Raw genomic sequence first — 22583 nt, 5'->3', positions numbered from 1 at the left:
GAGCAGTACCAGAGTAAAATCTCTTTCCCAAAATGATTTTTTAGACAATGTTATAGATATAATCTTTATAAATATTTTCTGTGTTGCTGTGTCCTCTTTCAATATAAATAGCAAAATATAGTGTTATATTTCCTACAGCTAGTCAAATCCACTTATCCATTTACACTAAAGCATCTTAAAATCACAAGATTCTTTCTCAAAGGATCAATTAGAAATAATGTACAATTGGAACTAAATCTTCCAAAAACAAAAAAAAAAATGGATGTCTGTACAAAACAAAATTATCAAAATAATACAACAAAAAGCAACACAATCAAAGTGTGTGTTGTTAGCCACAGGAGTGCATAGATGCTAGAGAGTTTGTGAAATGAGTCTGGGAGGTGTGTGAAACCAAATGATTGGGTGAAAAGTGAAGAAAGCTATTATCAACATTGATTTTTTTCCTTTTTTTTTTTTGGAGGTGGTGATGGTGTGTGGAAAACATCTGTGATGATCTGACCTACTTCCTTGACCTCCTGCTCAAAATCCCAACCGAAGATTGTTTGAAGAAGAATACTCAGCGCTAAATTTTGTTTCTTTTTTTTTTTAAATTAAAAAGCTAACCAATAAATATACAAACAAAGAGTCCACTTTTTTTGTTGAGACCAAAAATGCTTCTAACACTTTGTGGTGTACATTCAGGAACATTCATATTGAAAGTGAAAAATGCAAAGTAAAATTAACAAACAAACAAACAAACGGAAAAAAAAAAATCACTGTAAGAGTTAACAATAAACATTGCCATAAATAATAATTTATATTATATTACAAATTATTCCTATGTGTGTTTTTTTTTCCCAGTCCAAGGTCCCTGCCAGGGTAAGGTGATTATTTTTCTTTATAGTTTTTCTTTTGAGGGAATCCAGATGTAAGGTCCAGACTGTTCCTCTATCACCATCTTACACTGGCTATAAATGTCCTCTAGTGTGTCCCCTTGAACCAGCGCTGAAAGAAAAAGAGAAAGAGCTGATGTTAAAAGATTCTCAGCGTCTTTTTCATTTTGCACCACAAGAGGTAAGAAACCCTGATGAAAGCTTCATAATGATAGTTTTTGAACTTTATGGCTCATTAGCCACTTTATTGTTCATGGATTCTTCTTGTAAGAATAGCCATTTTACCCAGCAACAGAATATCTAAAAAAGCAGTTATGCAGCTTTTTTTGTTTAAAAATATATTTTCTTTTTTCTGATAAGCAAAATAGCTCTTCTATTTAAGTACACAGCATTATTAGTAAAGCAACACACTTTTTAAATCTCTTCCGGGAGCTTTCTTGCAGATGCAGAGCAGCGGAATAAAAAAAAAAAAAAAAAAAATATATATATATATATATATATATATATATATATATATATATATATATATATATATATATATATATATATATATATATATATATATATATATATATATATGTATGTATATATATATATATATATATATATATCTATATACATACATATATGTATATATATATATATACATATATGTATATATATATATATATATATATGTATATATATATATATATATATATGTTGCAGCAGCAGCATAGTCACATGGGTCAAAAAAATCCTCAAATTAATCATCATGTCGCTGCATGCTTCTTCATAATCCTCCATACAGACTCACGGGGGTCAAGCTAATGCAAATTTCAAGAGAAAGTTGATGTGTTTCAGTTCTATGGCTCTGCTGTCAAACATGATGGATGTAACAGGCTGCAGTGGTTGGCCACTGAGGTAATGCATATGCAAGAGACTATCAGAATATGCAAATGAGGTGATATCTGAGCATAAAGGTGCCTCTCTGGTCCTCTGGAAGGATTAGGAACTTTTCTGTTACCTGTGAAATACTCGCCAAACTCCTGCTCCAGTTTCATAGCACGGTCGTACGTCTTTTTGGCCTGTTCCTCTGTCAATCTCTTATTCATCTCCCTGAAACGCACAGGTTTTAGAAGTGTGTCAGACATTTATTACATATATACGTCATCATAGAGATGTGTGGGAAACTTACATTAAGGACTCGATGGATCTAGGCTTTATAAAGATGGCAATAGGGTAGAGTTGTGCTACTTGTAGTCGTTTTATAGCATTCCCAGACACGTCAAGTATGCAGTGTTTTCCCTAGAAAAGCAAAAAGGACTTGCTTAATGCTGGGAAGCTGAACAGTAGAGTAAGGGGTCGCTCACAAAAGACACATTCAAGTGTTTTACAGTTAAAAGAGGTTCGGCAAGATCAAGTGTTGTGAATGATGGCCCCTAACATTTAGTTTGACTCTGTACTCACAAGTAATATACATCTGGAACATGCTAAACTAGCTACACATCACAAATTGTAAAATCTATGATAGGCAAGGCAAGCTTATTTATACACCACATTTCATTCATAATGGTAATTCAAAGTGCTTTAAAAGCATTCAAATAATAATAAACCACAACATATATATAAGAAATAAGAGTAACAATAATAACAAGGAAGTAAGCAGACTTCATGGCAATGTTGTGGTTGTAAAACCACAGCAAGCACTGACCCTCTCAGCCACGTATTTGACAGACTGGACACTGGTTCCGTACAGATTGTCATTGTACTGTCCAGCCTCGATGAACTTGTGCTCTTGGATGTCTTTCTCCATCTGCTCTCGTGAAATCACAAAGTGATAATCTCTCCCGTCAACTTCATAATCCCGCTTTGGTCTGGTAGTATCTGGAATTGGTTAAAAACAATCCAGGCTTTTATTTTATAAGACTTACGTAGTCGGTTCTAAAACACATATAAATCATCAATATTATTTACATACTTGTCCATGTGAAATACCTTAAAGGGATACTCCCCCCACAATGAAAATTTTGTCATTAATCACTTACCCCCATGTCGTTCCAAACCTGTAAAAGCTCCGTTCATCTTCGGAACACAATTTAAGATATTTTGGATGAAAACCTGGAGGTTTGAGACTGTCCCATAGACTGCCAAGTAAATAACAGTGTCAAGGTCCATAAAAGGTATGAAAGTCGACGTCAGAATACTCCATCTGCCATCAGACGTGCAAACTTGGTGTTATATGAAGCGACGGGAACACTTTTTGTAAGCAAAGAAAACAAAAATAATGGCTTTATTCAACAATTCCTTTGTCAACCGTCTCCCCTGTGTCTCTCGATATCACCGTATGCTACGTATGCTCTTCTGTGTCATCCGCGTCACAAGGATGCGCTATTTCTATGTGTATTTAGCTTTGATTTGAAATAAAACAGCGCATCCTTGTGGCGCGGATGACACAGAAGAGCATACACAGTATACGGTGATATGGAGAGACAGAGGAGACCGTTGACAAAGGAATTACTGAATAAAGTCGTTATTTTTGTTTTCTTCGCTTACAAAAAGTGTTCCCGTCACTTCATATAACCCAGATTGCACGTCTGATGGGAGATGGAGTATTCTGACGACGACTTTCATACCTTTTATGGACCTTGACACTGTTATATACTTAACGGGTTTGGAACGACATGAGGGTAAGTGATTAATGACAAATTTTTAATTTTGGGGTGGAGTATCCCTTTAAGCTGTCAGAGGACGGAGAGCAAATCTACTTACAAATACAAATAAACTACTATATGTCTACCTTTCGGGGTGACATACTGTGCTAAAAGATAGAACAGCAGCAGTGATCTAAGCAGAAATACCCATAGTTCCCACTGACTGGATGAACTGTATACTACAGGGAAGTACTATTAAATTTTCTACTCATATCTTGCTCATTGCAGACTAATATTCTCACTTACCTTCTTGACCAGAACTGTTAGCCGCTTTTTTAAAATTATGAACAAACAAAAACGGTTAAATAAAAGTCTGAAAAACTGAAAAACAAACAAATAAAATGTTTAAGATGTAAAACATGAAAGAGCTCTGTGGCACTCATCAGCAAACTCAGAATGATATGGGATTTTTTATAATATGGGATTTTTTTTTCTCAGATGAAGACAATATTGTATAGAATTGTCAATATTTTGGCTAATACGTGTAGCACAAGCCAACAAAGCTCTTTCCCAATAAACATACAACTTAGGGAAATTAGAACACAAATCATGGATTAAGAAGGGTTACTTTCAAGGTTTGCTCCAAGCTATTTTTTGTTTACTCTTTAGACCACTTCACTAACTAGTGACCTAGTGAACTTCATTAATCAGCAGACCTTGAAATAAGTGATTTGATAGTCACAACACAATGAAATAAGTTTCGGGAACTGCACAACAAGCACTCTGGGACAGTAGGGAACACCACAGACTCTTATGGTCAGGCCACTCACCTTACTATCTCATTTTGATGAACCCCACCAGAACTGCCATCAGCACAAAGGCTTAACAAACCCCCAAGACTACTGGATATAACTACAAACTACCCTGGCTGGAAGTTTTTCTAACACTCCGATTGAAATTCATAACGGCACAAGTGAGAATATCACAGCACACTATTGCTCAGTTGGGTTCTTTAAAGACATTGGTTGAGTCAGCCTCTACTGAAGGTTAATCTGTGCATACTAAAGATGAATAATCAATAATCAATGGAAGATCCATTAAAAAAGTCTAGTTTATCTGATAATCTATCCATCAGGATAGGAAGCACAAGATCTCTGTAGGGAACTTACGTGGCACACATGACCCAAACTTGTCCGGGAACTCGGAGATGAGGTCATCATTGATTCTGTCCTTCATAGGCCCCAAGATTATAACCGGTCTGGCATAATTAACTGTTCAAACACATAATACAGACAGAAAATCAAATTGAACACCAATCACATAATCTATTTACACTTACTGTGAACGTCATACAGTTCAAACATGAGAGACCGTGGAGAGGCACTTACTCTCTTGTCTGATGACGGGCTCATACGAGAGGATCAGTTCCTCTTGACTCCCTGGAAACAGAACAGAAAAACATACTCAGTGGGGTGGATGCCTATGATAGGACTCAGCTTACTTTTTGCAGAATGCTGGCGATCGTGATGGCCACATTTGGTGCGCCCTTCACCAAGGTCTCTCATCTCAGAGCACAGCTCAAGTGGATGTGTAAATGAGTTACTGAGTATGTAATGTCATTACGTACTTGTTGACAAGGACATTTGTATTAAAAAAGAGAAAAATGAAAAACAGTGGCAAAATTGAGTTAGCGCTCATTTGGGAGATTAAAGGGATCGTAAGAAAGGCTTTGGGACAATGATGGACAACAAAAAGCAATTTAATCAAGGATGAGGCTGAAGTTTCAGACAGTGGCAATACTAATTAAATATAATAGTCCAATTATGGAAACCCAAGTCCAAAGTGACGCTAGTTGTGAGGTGGTCTGCGCACACAGGGACTTGGAGAGCCAGAGGAGTTTATTTTTAGCCCTGGGACGAACAGAAGCAGGCTGCCGCAGGAACACAATATGGTTATTATCCATCGATTCAAACCCAGATAGGATTGCATGTTATTCTGAGCCAGAGCTTCCATTTTTCCCATTGGCAGTGGTAACATTAAACTATAGAGAATGAATCATACATGAATCAGTTTTGTGTAGTGCTCCGCTCTTACCCAGAACAATTTAGAAGCTGTGGAAATGCTAGATGGACTCTATTTGTGTAGCTATTGCCATAAACAAAATGGATTGTGTCCATTTAAAGCCTTACAAACACAAGTATACTCTGAAATCTGTTCACCAACCTAATGATCTGCCCACAGAGGCGAATTTTAAGGCATCAAATGTAGAATCACAACAAAAAAGCTGTTTCAAAAGGCAGACGACTTAACTTTGCTGCCTCCTAATATTTCTTGTTTGGCCACATTCTAAAGGCAACACTGCATGTTTATAGTATTATTGATCCAATTCAAGCAAGAAAGGTGAGAAAAATGTACACTTTATAGTATGAATAAAATGTAAAATTAAAAACAATTCTTTTAACTTATATTTAAATGTGCTAATTTTATGCTTATTAGAGTGGAGCTCTTTTGTTAGCACCAGACTCAAATGAAAATATTATTGAGTTCAGTCTCACATAGCTGGTCATGCATAATGTTCCAAATCAGTAATGTTTTTTAGAATGCTTATGCACTTATGCTCATCAAGGCTGCATTTATTTGATCAAAAACAGTAAAAACTGTAATATTGTAAAATATGAATATTAAATAATAATAATAAAAAAACCTTTTAATTTATTCCTGAGATGCAGCGCTGAATTTTTAGAACCCATTACTCCAGTCTTCAGTGTCAAATAATCTTTCAGCAATCATTCTTATTAACAGTGCTGCTTAATAATTTTGTGCAAACTATAATGCATTTTCCCCAACAGTCCCTGGTAAATAGAAACCAGAGAATTAGACATGTAATATTAGAAATGTCGTTACTGTAACCTTTAATCAATTTAATGCATCCTTGCTTCGTTCATAAAAAAGTAGTATGTAAGAGTAGTGTATGTATATTCTCATTAATTAAATGTTTGCTCAAATGTAACTGAAATGTTTATGGCTAAAACTTGTATCTTTCTGCATGTTATAGCAAACAAACTGTAAATGATTCTTTCTGACAGCACATATCATTTTTCATCAGTGTGTTATCAAGTGAGTCCATTTCCAAAATAAATTAAATAAAAGCCCCAAATCCTGTTTACCAGCCAAGGGGAAACAAACAAGTCATCTTTCATTATGTTGACGATGGCTGTCTAGAAGAGCATCATGCAATATGACAATTACATAGCAAAACCTAATCTGTCCAAAGTGACAAACTCATCCAGAGAGCTGAATTCACACTCAGTCTGGAAACCTGCCACTCAAAAGATGAGTACAAAACCTGACAGCTAATGTTCTGGAGCTGGAGTACTGTACTAAATCTCCAACAAAACTGACCTGAGTTCATCAGGTTACTCAGTAACTTTTTCTTATAGCAGTGCGTTGTAGTTTTCAAGGGTGTTGACGATTATTATCAGTGGCTCACTATAAATTTTGACAGTCTAATTTGGTTGTATTGGACAAAATTAGACTTGAGTTTCAAGCATAAAATAAAATTAGACAAAGGAGATTAAATTAGGGACCCAGTACAGAGGAAGAGAGATAAACACAAAAGAAATATCCTCTATTTTTATCTATTATATATCGGCTTTGTTTTCTGTGAACAACTACCGCTTCCCCTCTCTACGTATTGTATCTTGGCACAATTAAATATCAATTCATTGAGAATAGTGCTAAATATTCAGTTTGACTGATGTGTATTCCCTTTCAATAATTGTGTTGTCTAAATGTTCCTGATGAGAACATAAAAACATTGTTAAAACACAAGACAACATTTGGCACAGCACTGCAGATACATCATAAAAGACAAACACAAAAGACTAGATTGTAACCTAGATATAGCCATAAACAGAAATGTATATTCTGATTTGTTCTGAATCATGTCTGATAATCAGTATTTATTATTTACTCATCCCTAAATCTCGTAGATCTGTTTTTTTTTCTCTGCCATGAAATAAAAAAATAATACCAGGTAATTGCTGCTTTCTATCTCACAATTCTGCCTCTTCTCAGGATTGTGAAAAGAGTCAGAATTGTAAGATAAAAAGTCACAGTTACCCTTTTTGATTTTTTTTATCACATGGCAGAAACAATAGACATTACATAGAAAATAGCACAACATAAACAAACTAAACAAACAACATCTGACAACTATTCTGACACGTTATGTTCATGCATCATTTTAGCTACCACATAAACCTAAGGATGGTAATGCAGGAATCCCTACAACATTACAACCTGTGGACCAATGTACATTAGTATTCTGACATGCAGACAGGCCTGTGGTTGTTGGAGATGGCTAGGACGACGCAACAGAAAAGAAAAAAAAAATTCTGAACTGAAATGTTACATATGTGCTTGGGAGAGGGGTATTGGGGCCATTCCTTAACACACTTACTCAGTGTCTTTGCTCCGTACCCGTCCTCCCCTATTCCAGAGATGTCCTACACCACACAGCCGATCAGAGAGGCGAGGGGGGTGAAGAGAGAGAATGAAAGAGGATGGGAGACAGAGAGACAGAGGAAGAGAGAGACAGTAAGGTTGTTGGTGGGGTGGGCAGTAACGCCAGCAGAAGAAGGAGGACATGGGCTTCCTGGAGCTACCTACACACACCTAGACCTCTCAACCCTCCCCGAGGATGCGTTTGTGTGAGCGTGTGCTGTTTTTATGTACCTACGTGTGAGAGTGCACGTGCGTTTGTGGCTACTTACGTTCCGAGTCACTGCCGTCTTGCTCGTCGGCGTCCTTGTTCTTGTAGAAAGGGAACTTGCGTGAAAAGATGAAGTTCTTTCTACGTTTTTCACTGAATGACTGTGCGGAGAGAGAGCATGGTGCAAACAGGGGGCTCTAAACGCTGTCACAATCATGCTGACAAAAACAACACAACGACCGGAGCTGGACGTGAGGGACAGCAGCTAGGAAACAACCAAACATCCAGTTGTTTCTTATTGGCAGGATCATTCACTCATATTAAATATGCTAATTGCATTATTTTGGGCTTGAACCAAAAGTGCTTAGAGGATTCAGAATAGGTGATCTTTGTTTGTTGTGAAGGCTGACCCAAACCCTGCTGTCCATGACGTCATAGCACCTGAGCTGTTTTTTAGACAGCTCAAATGTATTCAAATTAAAACATGATCAATAGGAATGAACATACAAAGGAGGTAAACAATGATAAACAAAAGACCAACTGAAGCTAGTTTAGTGCCATGCAAAGGCAAATGGGACTCAAAAAAAAAAAAAAAACTCATATTAAAAAAACAAGCATGCAGGACAGGTGCCATGCTGATCAAATGGGCAAAATCTGTGCTGCTTGTGTGTAGTATTATGATGCTCTCAAGGTGAATTGTTTTTAAAAAGGTTATGAATTGCAAAGAAAAATAAATGAGGTAACATATATGTGACTGAGGTGATTTAAAATGTGATTTTCTAGCTGATTTGGTGAACCTGAGGTCAATACACTGTCTGATATAAATGTCATTTTCCTGATAAATTACAATCTGTGATGGTGAAACCAGACTAGAATATGTCCAGATGATCTTTTACCCCGAAATTAAAAGAAAAGAAAAAAAAAAGAAAAAAAATGGATATATAATTATATGAATATGAATTATATTAAATCAAGCCTATTTAAGGACCGTTCATTAATTTAAGGAACATATCTTTTTTTTTTTTTGCATTATGAAATATCACTGAAATGACTTTTCATCCAACACTCATTTCTGTAATGCAAAACCATATAGGAAACAAACAACAAAAAAGTTTAATTTTTAGGTTTAGGTTGTATGTAATCATCATTGTAGTATTTTTATCATATTAATTTAATTAATGCTTTAATAAAAAATAATCACTGTGTCCAGACTTGAGAATTAGATTTTTATTATTATTCTTTTTATATAACAATAATAAAAATCTAGATTTATATGTTTAATTATCAAGAATGTCAATGGTTTTAAAATAGGCTTAAATGTCTTTAAACATTAACAAAATCTAACAAAATCTAACAAAATTTTCTTATGATCTTGGAGTAAAATATAACCCAGACATTTCTTAAATAGATTCACAGATAAATGTTTAGCAGTAAAATAAATACATAATTTTAATTTGATTGCTTGTGTGTGTGTGTGTGTGTGTGTGTGTGTGTGTGGTTGTCTATTTTCATATTTTACCAGTGTATGAATGAAACCAATAGCACCCCTGATAGTGATTAAAGGGAATATTCATAACTATGCTAATCCTCTCTATTATAATGCACATAAACAATCCTATAATCAATGCATTTTCAATCAACAATGAAATCCTATAAACCTGAAATGATACATATACAAGTTGGTGCATTTTAACACAAGACAAAACCACACAAATAAAAACCTCAAATAATCCATCAGTGCCAACACCCCCACCCCTCTCCCATCTTCAAAAGACAGAGGGAGAGAAAAAAGAAAGAGAAACAAGAGACAAGAAAGCAAGGGAAATTTGCAGGCCCGGCTGCAATGTTGCTATGGATACTAGTGGGAATCATAAGGCTAAAAATCTGAACAGCGCTACGGTTGTGTGCCGAACTAAAAATACACCCTACATCCTTCGGTTTTATTCAGTTCACCTCTCAAACACAAACACAAGAAATATTTACTACAGATGACCTTACAATACCAATCTCATAAAAGACGCATTAAGAGACACATTTCTGTACAAACGTAATATTGAGGCTACTTCTGTGAGCTTCGCTGCAGTACTGAGGCTAAGAGCTCAGAGTGAGCTGTCACACTGCGGCAGAAGAACAGTCTCACACACACACTTTCCCTCTGACTGACTGACTCAATGACCCACCAGCACAACTTGAAATGGGAAAATAAATTCAAGATGACAGGGCACGACAGAAACTAAGCCGGATAGACTGAAGAAAGGGAAGAGACAGACAGATATTACACTAGATGAGTGAAGAGACACAACAGGGGCTGCTGGTGAACTGTGTCTAAACTGTCATCAAATCTTTGGGCCCTTCCTGCTAACACCTGAATACCGGGGCGAACTGAATTTGGGATGTTGGCACTGATCAAACCATTTTAAAGACAATCACTCAACAAATAGAACACTTACCCCTTTAGAATCGAGGCTACCGGGTTTTGCATTGAATTTAACCGTCTTCAGACGAGCTCTCTCTTTTCTCTCCACCCTGCCACAGTGATAGAGACAAAGTCAGTGAAATGTTCTACACAAATGTACTTATACTACATTCCTATGGTTTCCACAAAAATATTATGCAGCACAAACTTTTGTGTTTGTTTTCAACAAATAATAATAAGAATTGTTTCTCAAGCACCAAATCAGCATATTAGAATGCTTTTTGAAGAATCATGAGACACTAAATACTGGAGTAATGACTGAATTGCTATCACAGGAATAAATTACATCTTAAAATATTTTAAGATATAAAACTGCCATTTTAAATAGCAAATTCACAATATTATATATTTTTCTATAATTCTGATAAATCAAATGCAGCCTTGGTGAACTTAAGAGACTTATTTCAAAAACATAAAAAAAAATCTTACCATAATCAAAACTTTTTTTTTTTTTTTACATGACTTTTTTTTTGTCTGGTATGTCAAATCAAACAGAATGTTGCTGCTTTACATTTAAGACTTATTTATGTAAATACAGATTAGGAATTAATAGACTAGAATGTGATAGGTTAACATTAATGAATGACCCATTTTTGCTGCTTATTATTCGCATGGTGTATTCAACTCCTTCATATAAGAAGAGGAAAGAAAATTCTGTTTTCCATTTTATGCTCCCTTTAAAGAGCAAACTTAAATATAGGGCAGTAGGGTAAAGATTAGAACTAGGGCTGTCACATGTTAATTTAGTACAATTAATTGTATTAAAAAATACAGTTCAGTGAAAATATTAACAAGATACTCTACCTTAAAAAAGGGGGCACTCGTGTTATGTTTTTTTAAGAATTAATGAACATAATTTAGGTGGTTGTACTAACTAAATATTGGTATGTGCAATTTATTGAGATTAATCTGATAACTTGGCATATCAATTAATTTTATCACATTTTTACAATTACTGACAGCTCTTATTAAAAGGGTAAGGTTGGATGTGGTTTGTGGTTATTAAGTTACTAAAGGTAGCACAAAACACTTCAAAGGTGGTTATAAATCTGTACTGATGACAGGTTCAGTCTTTAGTCGTGTAGGTGATTCAGCATGAAACTCACCTCCTCTTGCTGGGGATGACGCCCATCTCCTCACTGTCCCCTTCAGGCGTCACTCTCCTGGCCTGCCACCACTCATCATCAGATGCATTGATGACATGGAGGATGTCTCCATATCGGAAACTGAGCCCCTGACTGGGCAGACCACTATCTTTTGCCCTCTCATAGTCAAACAGAGCCCTGCAGAGAGAGAGAGAGAGAGAGAGAGAGAGAGAGAGAGAAACACACACACACGCACAATGTCAGTTTTACAGACGTGACACATTCACACCACATTTCGCATCCGTCTGTCACTACAACTGTCTTGAATTGGCAGTAATGGTTGACGTTGCAAAGCAGCATGTGTGAAATGTGCAGATACAGCTGTGAAAGGTACAAGAAGTGCCACTAGCCGCGGTCAGCACATATTATAGAGTAGCACACACTCCTCATAACTGGATGTGTTTGTGAAGAATGATGGTATGATGGGAATATGATTGAAAACAACTGAATGTTTCATTCCAATGCTTTGTAAATCTATAAGCAGCTGCCTTCACTTAGAGGGTGCATCACATTATATTACAGCCAATATCATATTATATTTAGACTTTTCTACCTATCATTTCCTGTCTCTTCCCTGAAGAAGTAAAAACATAGACTGCAAATACTAAGAATATTTAAATATTATAAACATACATAATATCACTATATATATATCTATATATATATATATATATATATATATATATATATATATATATATATAGATAAATATATAAGAGATGAATGTTAATTACAAAAGGATGCATTAAGTTGATCAAACGTGACAGTAAAGTCTTCTTATAAAAACAAAACAAAAAACAACAACAAAAAACAAAGTGAAGAATGCTGAAAAAATGTATCATAGATTCCACAAAAATCTTAAGCATCAGAACTGACTACAGCATTAATAATAAGAAATGTTTCTTGAGCATCAAATTAGCATATTAGAAATATTTCTGAAGAATGTGTGACTGAAGAAATGGCTGCTAAACATTCAGCTTTGCATCACAGGAATAAATAGTTTTTTAAATTGTGATATTATTTCCCAAATATAATGTTTTTACTGTATTTTTGATCAAATAAATGCAGCCTTGCTGAGAATAAGAGACTTCTTTCAAAAAACTAAATCTTGCTGACCCTAAAATTGATTGACAGTATAAACAGTATTTCTCAAATGCTGCAAACCTCATAATATATTAATATATGATATATTTCACATCATTTTGACTGAGAAATCTCAGCTCCTTCACATAATAGAAAACCTCCAGTAAGTGAGAAGCCCAGATCAGAAATGCGAAGCCATTTCAAAGGCAATAACAGTTTACTACGCATTCCTGCCATCTGAAGTGGGTGAATCACTATGCGGCGACAGAAGAAACCTCTCATTCATCCTCATATGGAGGAGCACTATCAAGAGAAACAGGCTAGCGTTTCAAGAATAACCATGATTCATTAGAAAGAGACACAAACACTCTATTTAAAGAACAGATTTTACACTGATGATGTAGACACAAATACCAACTGAAAAGAAGAGTTTAAACCTGAACCGTTTGAGGGAAGCATGTGGACTGGAGTCACCCACTGATCTTTAGTATGCACTTCAAAAATAAGCAGGAAAAGTAATAGATGTTTTGTTTTATTTTTGTACTATTCTCAAAATTTCGCCTGCTCCAGTTTTAAAACCATGCTGTTTTCACTGTTATCTGCCTCCAGCAGGGCAGCGTGGATGATCAAGCGGTGAAACAACGTAAAAGGAAGCACTATAGCTCAGACACATCCGCACACAAAAGAACAGAAAGGCTGCCACATACCAAAACATCCATACTCCACTGAGTACACAATACAAGAGATAACAGCAATAAAGCCCATTAAACTCCTTCCTCCAGGTACATTTAGTCACTGCAAGCCTAGCCGAAATGCTTCAATGCAGACCTGCGATAAGCCAAATCAGAGTTACTGCGTTTCATGTTTCTTTCTATTGTCTAAACGATTTCTAAATCTGTTTGGGTGAAAACCAAGGTGGCCCACTGTATGACACCCACCTCCTAATGGAAATGCTTTACAAAAATTGTTCAATCGAGGCAATTGGGGGGGTAAACAAGCCAAAGTAAACCAAACCTTGACCTCTTGATGTAAATGTAAACACACTAAATATGTGGATGTCCGATAACAACAAAAACAGGCATCTATTAAAGACATTTATCGTTTTAGAACAAGCTGTTCCTAAAATGCTTCCATGACACCACACACTAAACAGCACTTCTGCATATTCAGCCCTGATAAAAGCTCTCATATAAGAAGAGGCTCTCCTGAATAAAAGTGAGAGATTGGGGAACAAATAACAAAACAAAACAAAACAAAACAAAAAAAACAGGTAATACTAGTACACTAGCCGCATCTTCACTGTTCACTGCCAGAACTCACATCACCTCTGCTTTATATTGCTTTTTGTAACCATGACAACGCATTTGTTTTGGAAAGGAAGCCTATGATGCAGATGCAACAAATGAGATGTAAACACAAAACCGGCCTAAAATCAATGACGGGGCTAATGATCTAATTTAATAAACAAGGGATGAACATCAAGTGTTCATGTATATCTTAAAATATATAATGTTTTTATGTGGATATAAAAAGGTAAGCATTATAACTGTGATTAAAATGATTAATGAAAAGTTAGATTACATACACTACCAAAATTCGGGGTCGAAAAGATTTCTTAAAGGGGTCATATGACATTGCTAAAAAATAACATTATTTTGTGCCTTTGGTGTAATGCAATGTGTTTATGTGGCTTAAGGTTAAAAAAAAACACATTATTTTCCACATACTGTACATTATTGTTTCTCCTCTATGCCCCACCTTTCTAAAACGCGTCGATTTTTACAAAGCTCTTTTTCACAATATTCAATTTTTTTGAGATGCACCTGTACGTATGCATAGTTTAATACAAAGCACTAAAAGCCAATCACACAGAGTACTTTTTTCATTTAAAAACATGAGATGCAGTGGGATGTGGGGGAAAAACCGCCATAAAGTCTCGAGATATGTTTTTTAAAGTTGAACTTGCATTAATTTTACATGGCTTTCTAAACACAAGGCTCTTTTGTGCGAGAGCAACAGTGATAGATGTCCCTCTAGAAAATGTGCAAAATATGTGTTCTGTGTGAACGGCTTGGTTTCAGTTTTAATGTAAACAAGATCTTCTCCACATTGATGTTCTCTTTTGCCGCAATATTTTTAATGCGTAATCTGCATTAGCGCTGCTGCTGACATAAAGAGAGCAGCTGCCATGAATATGAATGAGACAGCTTCACAAGTCTTTTCAACCACACAGTATCATTGTGTCTGTGTAACTAACATTCAAATAATCATAGAAGTACTGGGATAAAAGTTTACAGTTTGGATATAAACTCTGATGTGTATGGTAGTGATCAAAATAAGAGTAAATCACCTTTTGAAAGTTCAATTTAACAGTTCAAATAAAGATTCATCATTACATTGTTACACCAGTAGGTGGCGAAAAGGGGCTGTTAAAATGTATTTGTCTTGTAACGCTGATTCATTCAGTTACTGAATCATTCATTCAGAAATTACATGTGATTTTGTTTAGTTGTCTAATGTTTTTTCTTCAGAATCATGAGAACCACAATCTCCATAAAAAAATAATAATAAATAAAAATCAGAATTTATTCAGAATCGTGCTGCTCTATTTTGCACACAAACATCTCTCAAATGAGTCCTGTTTTTATGTAGCCTGCTTTTTTTGTTCATGGTATTCAGCTGCAACTAAAGGTTTTGCAAAAAAGAGACATAGAATAAATGTGTTTGATATCTAAAAGTTTGACTTAATTTTTTAATCACATTGGAATCGAAAAGAATTGAAATCAGAACTGATAAAAGTCAAACGATACCCAATCCTACTGATAAGGCTGCCCCCTTAACGCACATCTAAAATTCAAATGCAACATTTTCTTCGTTTACGGAACAAATCATTCAATTCTTTCAGGAAATTCAGACAATAAATACAGTTTTGGCGCTCTTTGATGTGGTGTAACAGATCACTGTATAAAGCCTAAACACCTCAGTTATAATGGCAGAAAATGCTCTAAAAATCATGTGATGGTGCAAATGGCTCCATTTTGGTCACTTTGGTACAACATTTTTTATAAACCAAGCAATAATATACAGCCTAATGGTGGCAAATCACCATTACAGATCCATTACAAACCATCCTGAGTGCAAAAAGAAATGATCCACCACACTATACACAATTAAAGTGTTGTCTTCAATGTCCTCATTAACCCTTGTTTCATTAAAGGATAAAATAAACAAAACATTGGAACACATGCCTAGGGAAAAAAGCACATGTTCCCTCTCATCGGCCAATAAAGACGGTAAGGTTGTTATGGAAACTGCAAGCTACGTACTGTACAGTGATTTTTTTTTTAATGTTTGTATGCTGGCAGGTTCTCGGCTTATTACTGTGAATTCATTTCTCCATGGCATCATTATGGCAGTGATGCTTCTCAAGACACTTCCAAAAAACAGCATGTGCTAGTGCAGGCTGCTGACAAAAACTCAAATTTACTGTCATATGACACATACTGAATAATGCTTTCTCTCCCCTCTGCAGGCATTATGTGCCACTATGATAATAAACAGATCATATTCTTGTCTCCAAAGCATTCAGCCGATACAAACGATGAAACAGATTTATATACTACCAGATGAAAGAACCAATCTGCAAACATTCTGTATTGCAAAAGCTGTAGCTTATAGCATTATTTATATACAATTATAACACTTATTAATATTTTGAATTAGCTTTTATATAAACATTTTTTTGTGTTTTTGTAATTTTTATTAGCATTTTTTAACTATATATACTTACACAATGTAGCAATTTTAGTACTTTATTTAACTATTAAATTACAATTTTAATTTAGTTTATTATTATTATTATTATTATTATTACATTTCTATTTCAGTTAGAGAAACGATTTTTAACAGGTTCAGTTAACAATAACAACACCAGTTTAAGTCTGGCTTAGGGTAGGTTTTTGCACTGAAATACTGCATTCAAAATTGCCAAAACTCTTTAGTGAATTCGCCCCTGAGAGATTTGTTCTCGTGATTTATTGTGTAGGTCTTGCAGTAGAGCTGCAGGGCTGAATCCCGGTGTAACTGCAACAGTGAAACAGTACAGGTACAGTATGTGTGTAATATACAGTGCTCAGCAGAAAAGGGTACATCCATGGGTGGACAGCATTTTTCCACTACAGCAAATGTCTGTAACATAATTTGTTAAGAGTGAGTGCTGCCTCAGTCCTTGAAAAAAATGAATGTAGTATTTGCTAAGCAGTAAGATAAAAGCTGAAGCCATCAGCATGGCAAAAGGGGGAAAAAAGCAATACATCTACAACACGCAAACTAGAAGAAAGTGCCAGAGTGCTGGCAAAGGTGCAGATAATGTGGTGCTTTTACTTGTTATAGAGAAATGTGGTGTTTAAAAGCCCCCGAGAGTAAAGTGGAGTGGAATCTGTATGTGCAGATCAGAGGCCTCATAGCGATAAGAGCCTGGGCTAGTGAAATAACAGGACCCAGGCTGACATTTGCAAGAATGAATTACATGCATTACAGAAACTGAAGATTTTATGTGATTACTACATTATTACAATTTGTGAAGAAAATGTGAGAGGTGCTTGTTAGTGCAAAATTGCTGTTTTTTGGGGGGTGTTGCTGGCCAAAGTCAAAAGAGCCCACCTTCAAGGTGGATATCTGGAAAATTAAACTAAAAACACAAACATAATGTCAATATTCACGGGATTTTAAGAAAATAAGTGAATCTCTAGCTCTCCCATTGTTGCAGTCCCTAGACATAACATAGCCAAGTTCTCGCTAAATAAATCAAACCAGACATCTTTGCAATTTATATTCTAAAATTTACATTTGCACTGGACAAATACACACACACTGGACTTTTCTGCATAATAAGCTGGAAAGCAGGATAAAAAGATGCATATTTCTTTCTCCGATCACACAGAGGATGGGTGTTGTTATGGTTACATGTAAATGCTACCGCAGAAAGAGAGAGACACAGAGAAAGCTTCGAGGAGGTAAATAAGCACTGCACACACACAAAACACAGACCCATGCTTCCGCGTTAAGAAATTGTGATGTTGATTCATTGTGACAGAAACACTGAAACATGCTGATCGAGGAAAATCACTCAATAACTGACTCATATCCTATCCTAACTGAGTCAGTGTGTAAATGGAGTTGTGTATGCATTGCTTTTACATTGACGTGTGCTTTCTATTCATAGTTCGCCGCCAACAGCGATCACACCTCTGCATTCATCTCACCAGAACTCAGCGGAGGCAAAATGGAAATTATACTTTTGTCATAATTTTCTGTTTCCCTCTACAGACTGAGCAGAGTTTTGTGGAAACTCCTGCCTCACAGCTGTCTCCTTCCTCAACTGCAGAATTCTTAAAGTACAGTATACCGCAAGGGCCATATTATATATTTATATTCAAGTTTCTTTTCCTGAGATGCACTTATATTAGTCCATGACATGTTCACTTTCTTGTACCGAAACACAAGACTTCCGAATGTAAATTATGTTTGCTTTTCATCAGGATCAGGCACGCTGCTGAATGTAAATATGGGTAGCAGTTTGCAATAGTGTTGGTTTTGTTAAAGGGACAGTTCACCCAAAAATAAAAACTCTGCCATCACTTACTCACCCTTGTTCCAAATTATTTGCAGAATCCATAATATGGAAATTCAATGGCTACTGTCCATAGTGTTATCAAAATCTGTTCGGATTTTAAAAGTTGTATAGTGCATTTTAGACTGTTTTTTTCCTGTTATTATGAGTAGTCAATGATCAAATATTATGCAGAAATGCAAGGGTTCACATACTTTTTCCTGTAACTGTATGCTCATGGCTGTAATGCAAATACCTTGATGAGAAGGGAAATTCAAAGTCAAGCATCAGTATGATCACAAACGGTGACTTTAGCGAGATGATGTGTTCTGCAGCAAATAAACGACTCCCTATAAGGTCTGATTTCCTGTGTCTCAGCTTTTCCCAGCATCTGTGTACTGCAAAACCGGCCAGCTCTTCGGACTGGCTATGGCACAGTACAATTAACTTGCACCCACAGAGGGGGCCTGCGGCATTAGACTGCAGCTGGGAAGGAGATATTGAGCATCTTTTAATGCTGTGGGAGCGGTGCATGCTGTACATCATGAGGAGAGGAGGTGTGTATATGTATAATTGCTGACAGGAGGGCTATTTATCACAATGGATCTCCACAGGTGTGCTGGTTCTGCTGAAATTTTCCAACTCACACACAATACCAAAGCCAAATCAGAAATCTACAGCTGCATGTTACTACCAGCTAATGAGGAACTAGTCTTTGTTCTGCTGATTGCATTGGGAAACATATCTGGTAGAATCATAATAGCTGTTCAGAAGAGTAGCCAAACAATGCTGTCACATGGGACCCTTGGAGTGAACCTGGAGGCAAGAATATATTATGTAGGTCTTATGATTTTACTGTTTATCTTCATAACAATTTCCTGAAAATATTTACAAATATTAAGTTGGCTCTGGAAATGGGCTCAAACTATTATCATGTTGGTTCTTTCTTTAAAACCATTTTTCAAATTAAATATTAAATTAAATATATTAAATATAAATATATTTTTTAAATATATATTTGTTTAATTCTATGTATAAATTACATGATATTATTAAATACTAAATACATATTATCTATTAAATACAAATACTAAAATAGTTAGTGGACGTGCATCGAAGACTGACACCGGAAGAAGAAATTGTGGATTTTCTATTTTTGTTTTCTATGCACACAAAAAGTATTCTTGTAGCTTCATAAAATTAAGGTACTACTATTGTCAAATGGAATATTTTAACGATGCCCTTACTACCTTTCTAGGCCTTGAACGTGGTAGTTGCGTTGCTGTCTATGAGGGTCAGAAAGCACTCGGATTTCATCAAAAATATCTTAATTCGTGTTCCAAAGATGAACAAAGGTCTTACGGGTTTGGAACAACATGAGGGTGATTAATAAAAAACAAAACATTTATTTAACATTCAAATAAACACAAAACAAAAGAGACGAGGTGAGCAAAGACAGGTCTCTTGGAGCATCTTATAGTGGATCACTGTTGCCACTTTCCTACTGATTTTAAATATCAATACCTCTTCTAAATGTCATGTAAAACAGTATGATCCCCAGTTCTGGCTGATCTAGTATCAGAGTGCACACATAAGTGTGTGTATGTGTGTGTGTGTGTGTGTGTGTGTGTGTGTGTGTGTGTGTGTGTCATGCATAGTGGACACTGATGAATTCTGACTCACTCGGATACCGTGCTGGTTCACACGCAAAGCCCTGAAGTGTGTGTATGTGTGCTTGTGTGTATAACAAACATCTCGTTCCAGGCTAGAAACATGTCTCATTTCCCAGAGAGGCCACACTCATGTTCACATCAATCCAACATCAGTTCCACATAACAAGAGTGTCATGGAGAGACAGTTAACAGCAAGTTTACATGATCAGAGACTTCTGGGATATCAGTATCCCATCTGTGATGACAGAAACATTCACTCCAAGACATTCACAACCCAAAAAAAAAGATCTTCTGTTTTTCAGCAAAAATATGTAAACAATAAGATAAACTGTCTTGAGAAGCTAAATGGTGTTAGATAAGACTTGTTTTCAGAGAAAATCTATTTCAAATTTATTTGTTTTTATGTCAAGCATAAATCTTCGCTAGTTTTTGCTTAAAAAAAGAAAAAGAAATTGCCACAGGGGTATGGAATTTCTGAAGCTTTTTAGAATCATTTACTGAAAAACATGAAAACCACAAAGAAAACGAATTCTTGCAGTTCTATTAGTGTGTGTAAATTTATGTTTAAATAGATGAGGTCTACCTGACATAGAGTGAGCGTTTTTGATTGGTTCTGAGGGATCCGGATCCAGAACTCATGCTGTGGTTCATCATCTGCTCTCGTAAGTCATGAATCTTGGCCTCGAAACGCCCGTATTCTGTAAACACAAACATAACCAAGCAAGCGTAAACATACCTTTTTTTTTTTTTTTTTAATCAAACAACAAGCTCTGGAATGGAAACCCTAAAACTACTAGAACAGAACAGAGTACATGCAAACAAACAGTCTCAAATCAAAGAATTAATAAAAAGATCTCTCGGGAGAAATGCTGTCTAGAAAGGATGTGGTGTTGTAGAGTCTTAGTGTCTGAGATGACAGCTCCGATCGATACAAGATACAGTAGCTGTTCTGTGATGACTTCTAGCATAAGGTCACACAGTCAATATAGGAAATGTAGAAGAGAGAGAGAGAGAGAGAGAGAGAGAGAGATGGTAAAATCATATTATGTATCTTCTTTGGAGCAAATGTATGATATCCGATAACATCCCACTTCTGTCTCTTTGTTATATGCAGGCTGATACTGAATCTCCACAGATTCCTACAGAACATGAAACATTGATCATTCTGCAAGATAATAACCAGCTGACTCTATATTATCCATTACATAATATATGCACTTTAAGACCCTGTATTGTTGTGTTTTTTTGCGTTTCTTTGGGGGGGGGGGCGGTGTTGGGCATTCAAGGCTTAAACCTCAAACTCCCACAAAATCAGAAAATCTAAATTCATGTGCGCCATTCATATAAATGAAGATCCCATTTCACAGCTATAATAAAATCCCATATAACTTCAAAAATATAATAATGATAGCTTCATCTGATTCATAAAACCTCTGCAAAAACGGAACCGTTCAAAAGTTTTATTTGTAAAAACAACTGTTTTCAAAATTATAAATAATAATGAAATGGTTCTTGAGCACAAAATCAGCTTAACAGAAGGATTTCTCAATGGAACAATGGCTGCTGATAATTCATTGCATGCACAGGAATAAATTACATTTTGAAGTGGATCAAACAAGTTCATCAAAGTTGTCTTAAGACAAGAATGCATTTTGGTTTTAGGACAACTTTGATGAAAGCTTTTAATCCACTTCAAATGTTGTCTAGTGTATATTAAAATAGAAAATATTTTAAATTCTAATAATGTCTCAAAATATTTCTATTTTTGCTATATTTTTGATTATTAGTGAGCATTACAGACTAAAACTTTCAAAAGCATTAAAAAAACTTACCAGAAACCATGTAGTAACAATTTTCATTCAGAATTAATTAGTAAATTGGCAAATAAAACATCATTTTTTGAAGTAGAAAGACCAAAACAGTATTTCCTTGTAAAACATACTCCAATAATCTATGTTTTATTTACTTTAGTAAAAGTGTATTGTAGTGTTACACTGTTGTGTATTTTTCATAATGGCAAAGACACTCATGAGCTTTAAAACACTCTTTTGCCCTCCTAAAACTGGACTCTTGCTCTTTCAGCAGGTAATCTAGTGCACAGCATGGCAGTTTGTTGAAGGTGCTGCACACCTCAGCCCTGTTTCAGCAGAGAACTACATCTGCTGTGGCTGCTGCTGAGACCACTGCACACACACACACACCCTGTGTGCTGAACCTGAGCACTCAGCAATGCCCCAAAGCCCAGCCTGAACACCATTAGACCAACCAAAGCAGCACAGCAGCCCCAATAGAGCACCTACCACACCTGAGCAACATGTTACAGCTGATTTGGCTCCTTTTCTGGTTGATTTTTTATTCAGTCTCTTTCATTTTGTT

At 35.8% G+C, this 22583-nt stretch overlaps 1 protein-coding gene across 36 annotated transcripts in view; it reads right to left on the bottom strand.

Moving 5' to 3' along the window:
- Positions 1-876: 876 nt before the first annotated feature.
- dlg2 (discs, large homolog 2 (Drosophila)) overlaps positions 877-22583 on the bottom strand; it is a 184557-nt gene continuing 162850 nt past the window's right edge. For 26 of the 36 annotated variants that reach the window (XM_042732720.1, XM_042732724.1, XM_042732736.1 and 23 more), the window contains 11 exons: positions 20791-20905; positions 11802-11978; positions 10670-10745; positions 8281-8380; positions 4894-4944; positions 4675-4776; positions 3812-3835; positions 2566-2738; positions 2050-2159; positions 1879-1970; positions 877-984 (listed from right to left, as the gene is read on the bottom strand). In XM_042732720.1, the coding sequence (XP_042588654.1) occupies positions 878-984; positions 1879-1970; positions 2050-2159; positions 2566-2738; positions 3812-3835; positions 4675-4776; positions 4894-4944; positions 8281-8380; positions 10670-10745; positions 11802-11978; positions 20791-20905 (1127 nt within the window). In that variant the 3' untranslated portion in view covers position 877. Of the gene's footprint in view, positions 985-1878; positions 1971-2049; positions 2160-2565; positions 2739-3811; positions 3836-4674; positions 4777-4893; positions 4945-7967; positions 8014-8280; positions 8381-10669; positions 10746-11801; positions 11979-20790; positions 20906-22583 lie in introns of those variants that run through there. The other 10 variants (XM_042732721.1, XM_042732727.1, XM_042732755.1 and 7 more) reach the window with 5 other exon arrangements.

Source organism: Cyprinus carpio, chromosome B10 (genome assembly GCF_018340385.1).
Source record: "Cyprinus carpio isolate SPL01 chromosome B10, ASM1834038v1, whole genome shotgun sequence".
NCBI classification, from domain to species: domain Eukaryota; kingdom Metazoa; phylum Chordata; class Actinopteri; order Cypriniformes; family Cyprinidae; genus Cyprinus; species Cyprinus carpio.
The sequence above is the reverse complement of the archived record's forward strand: the minus strand, read 5'-3'. Positions and strand labels throughout refer to the sequence as shown.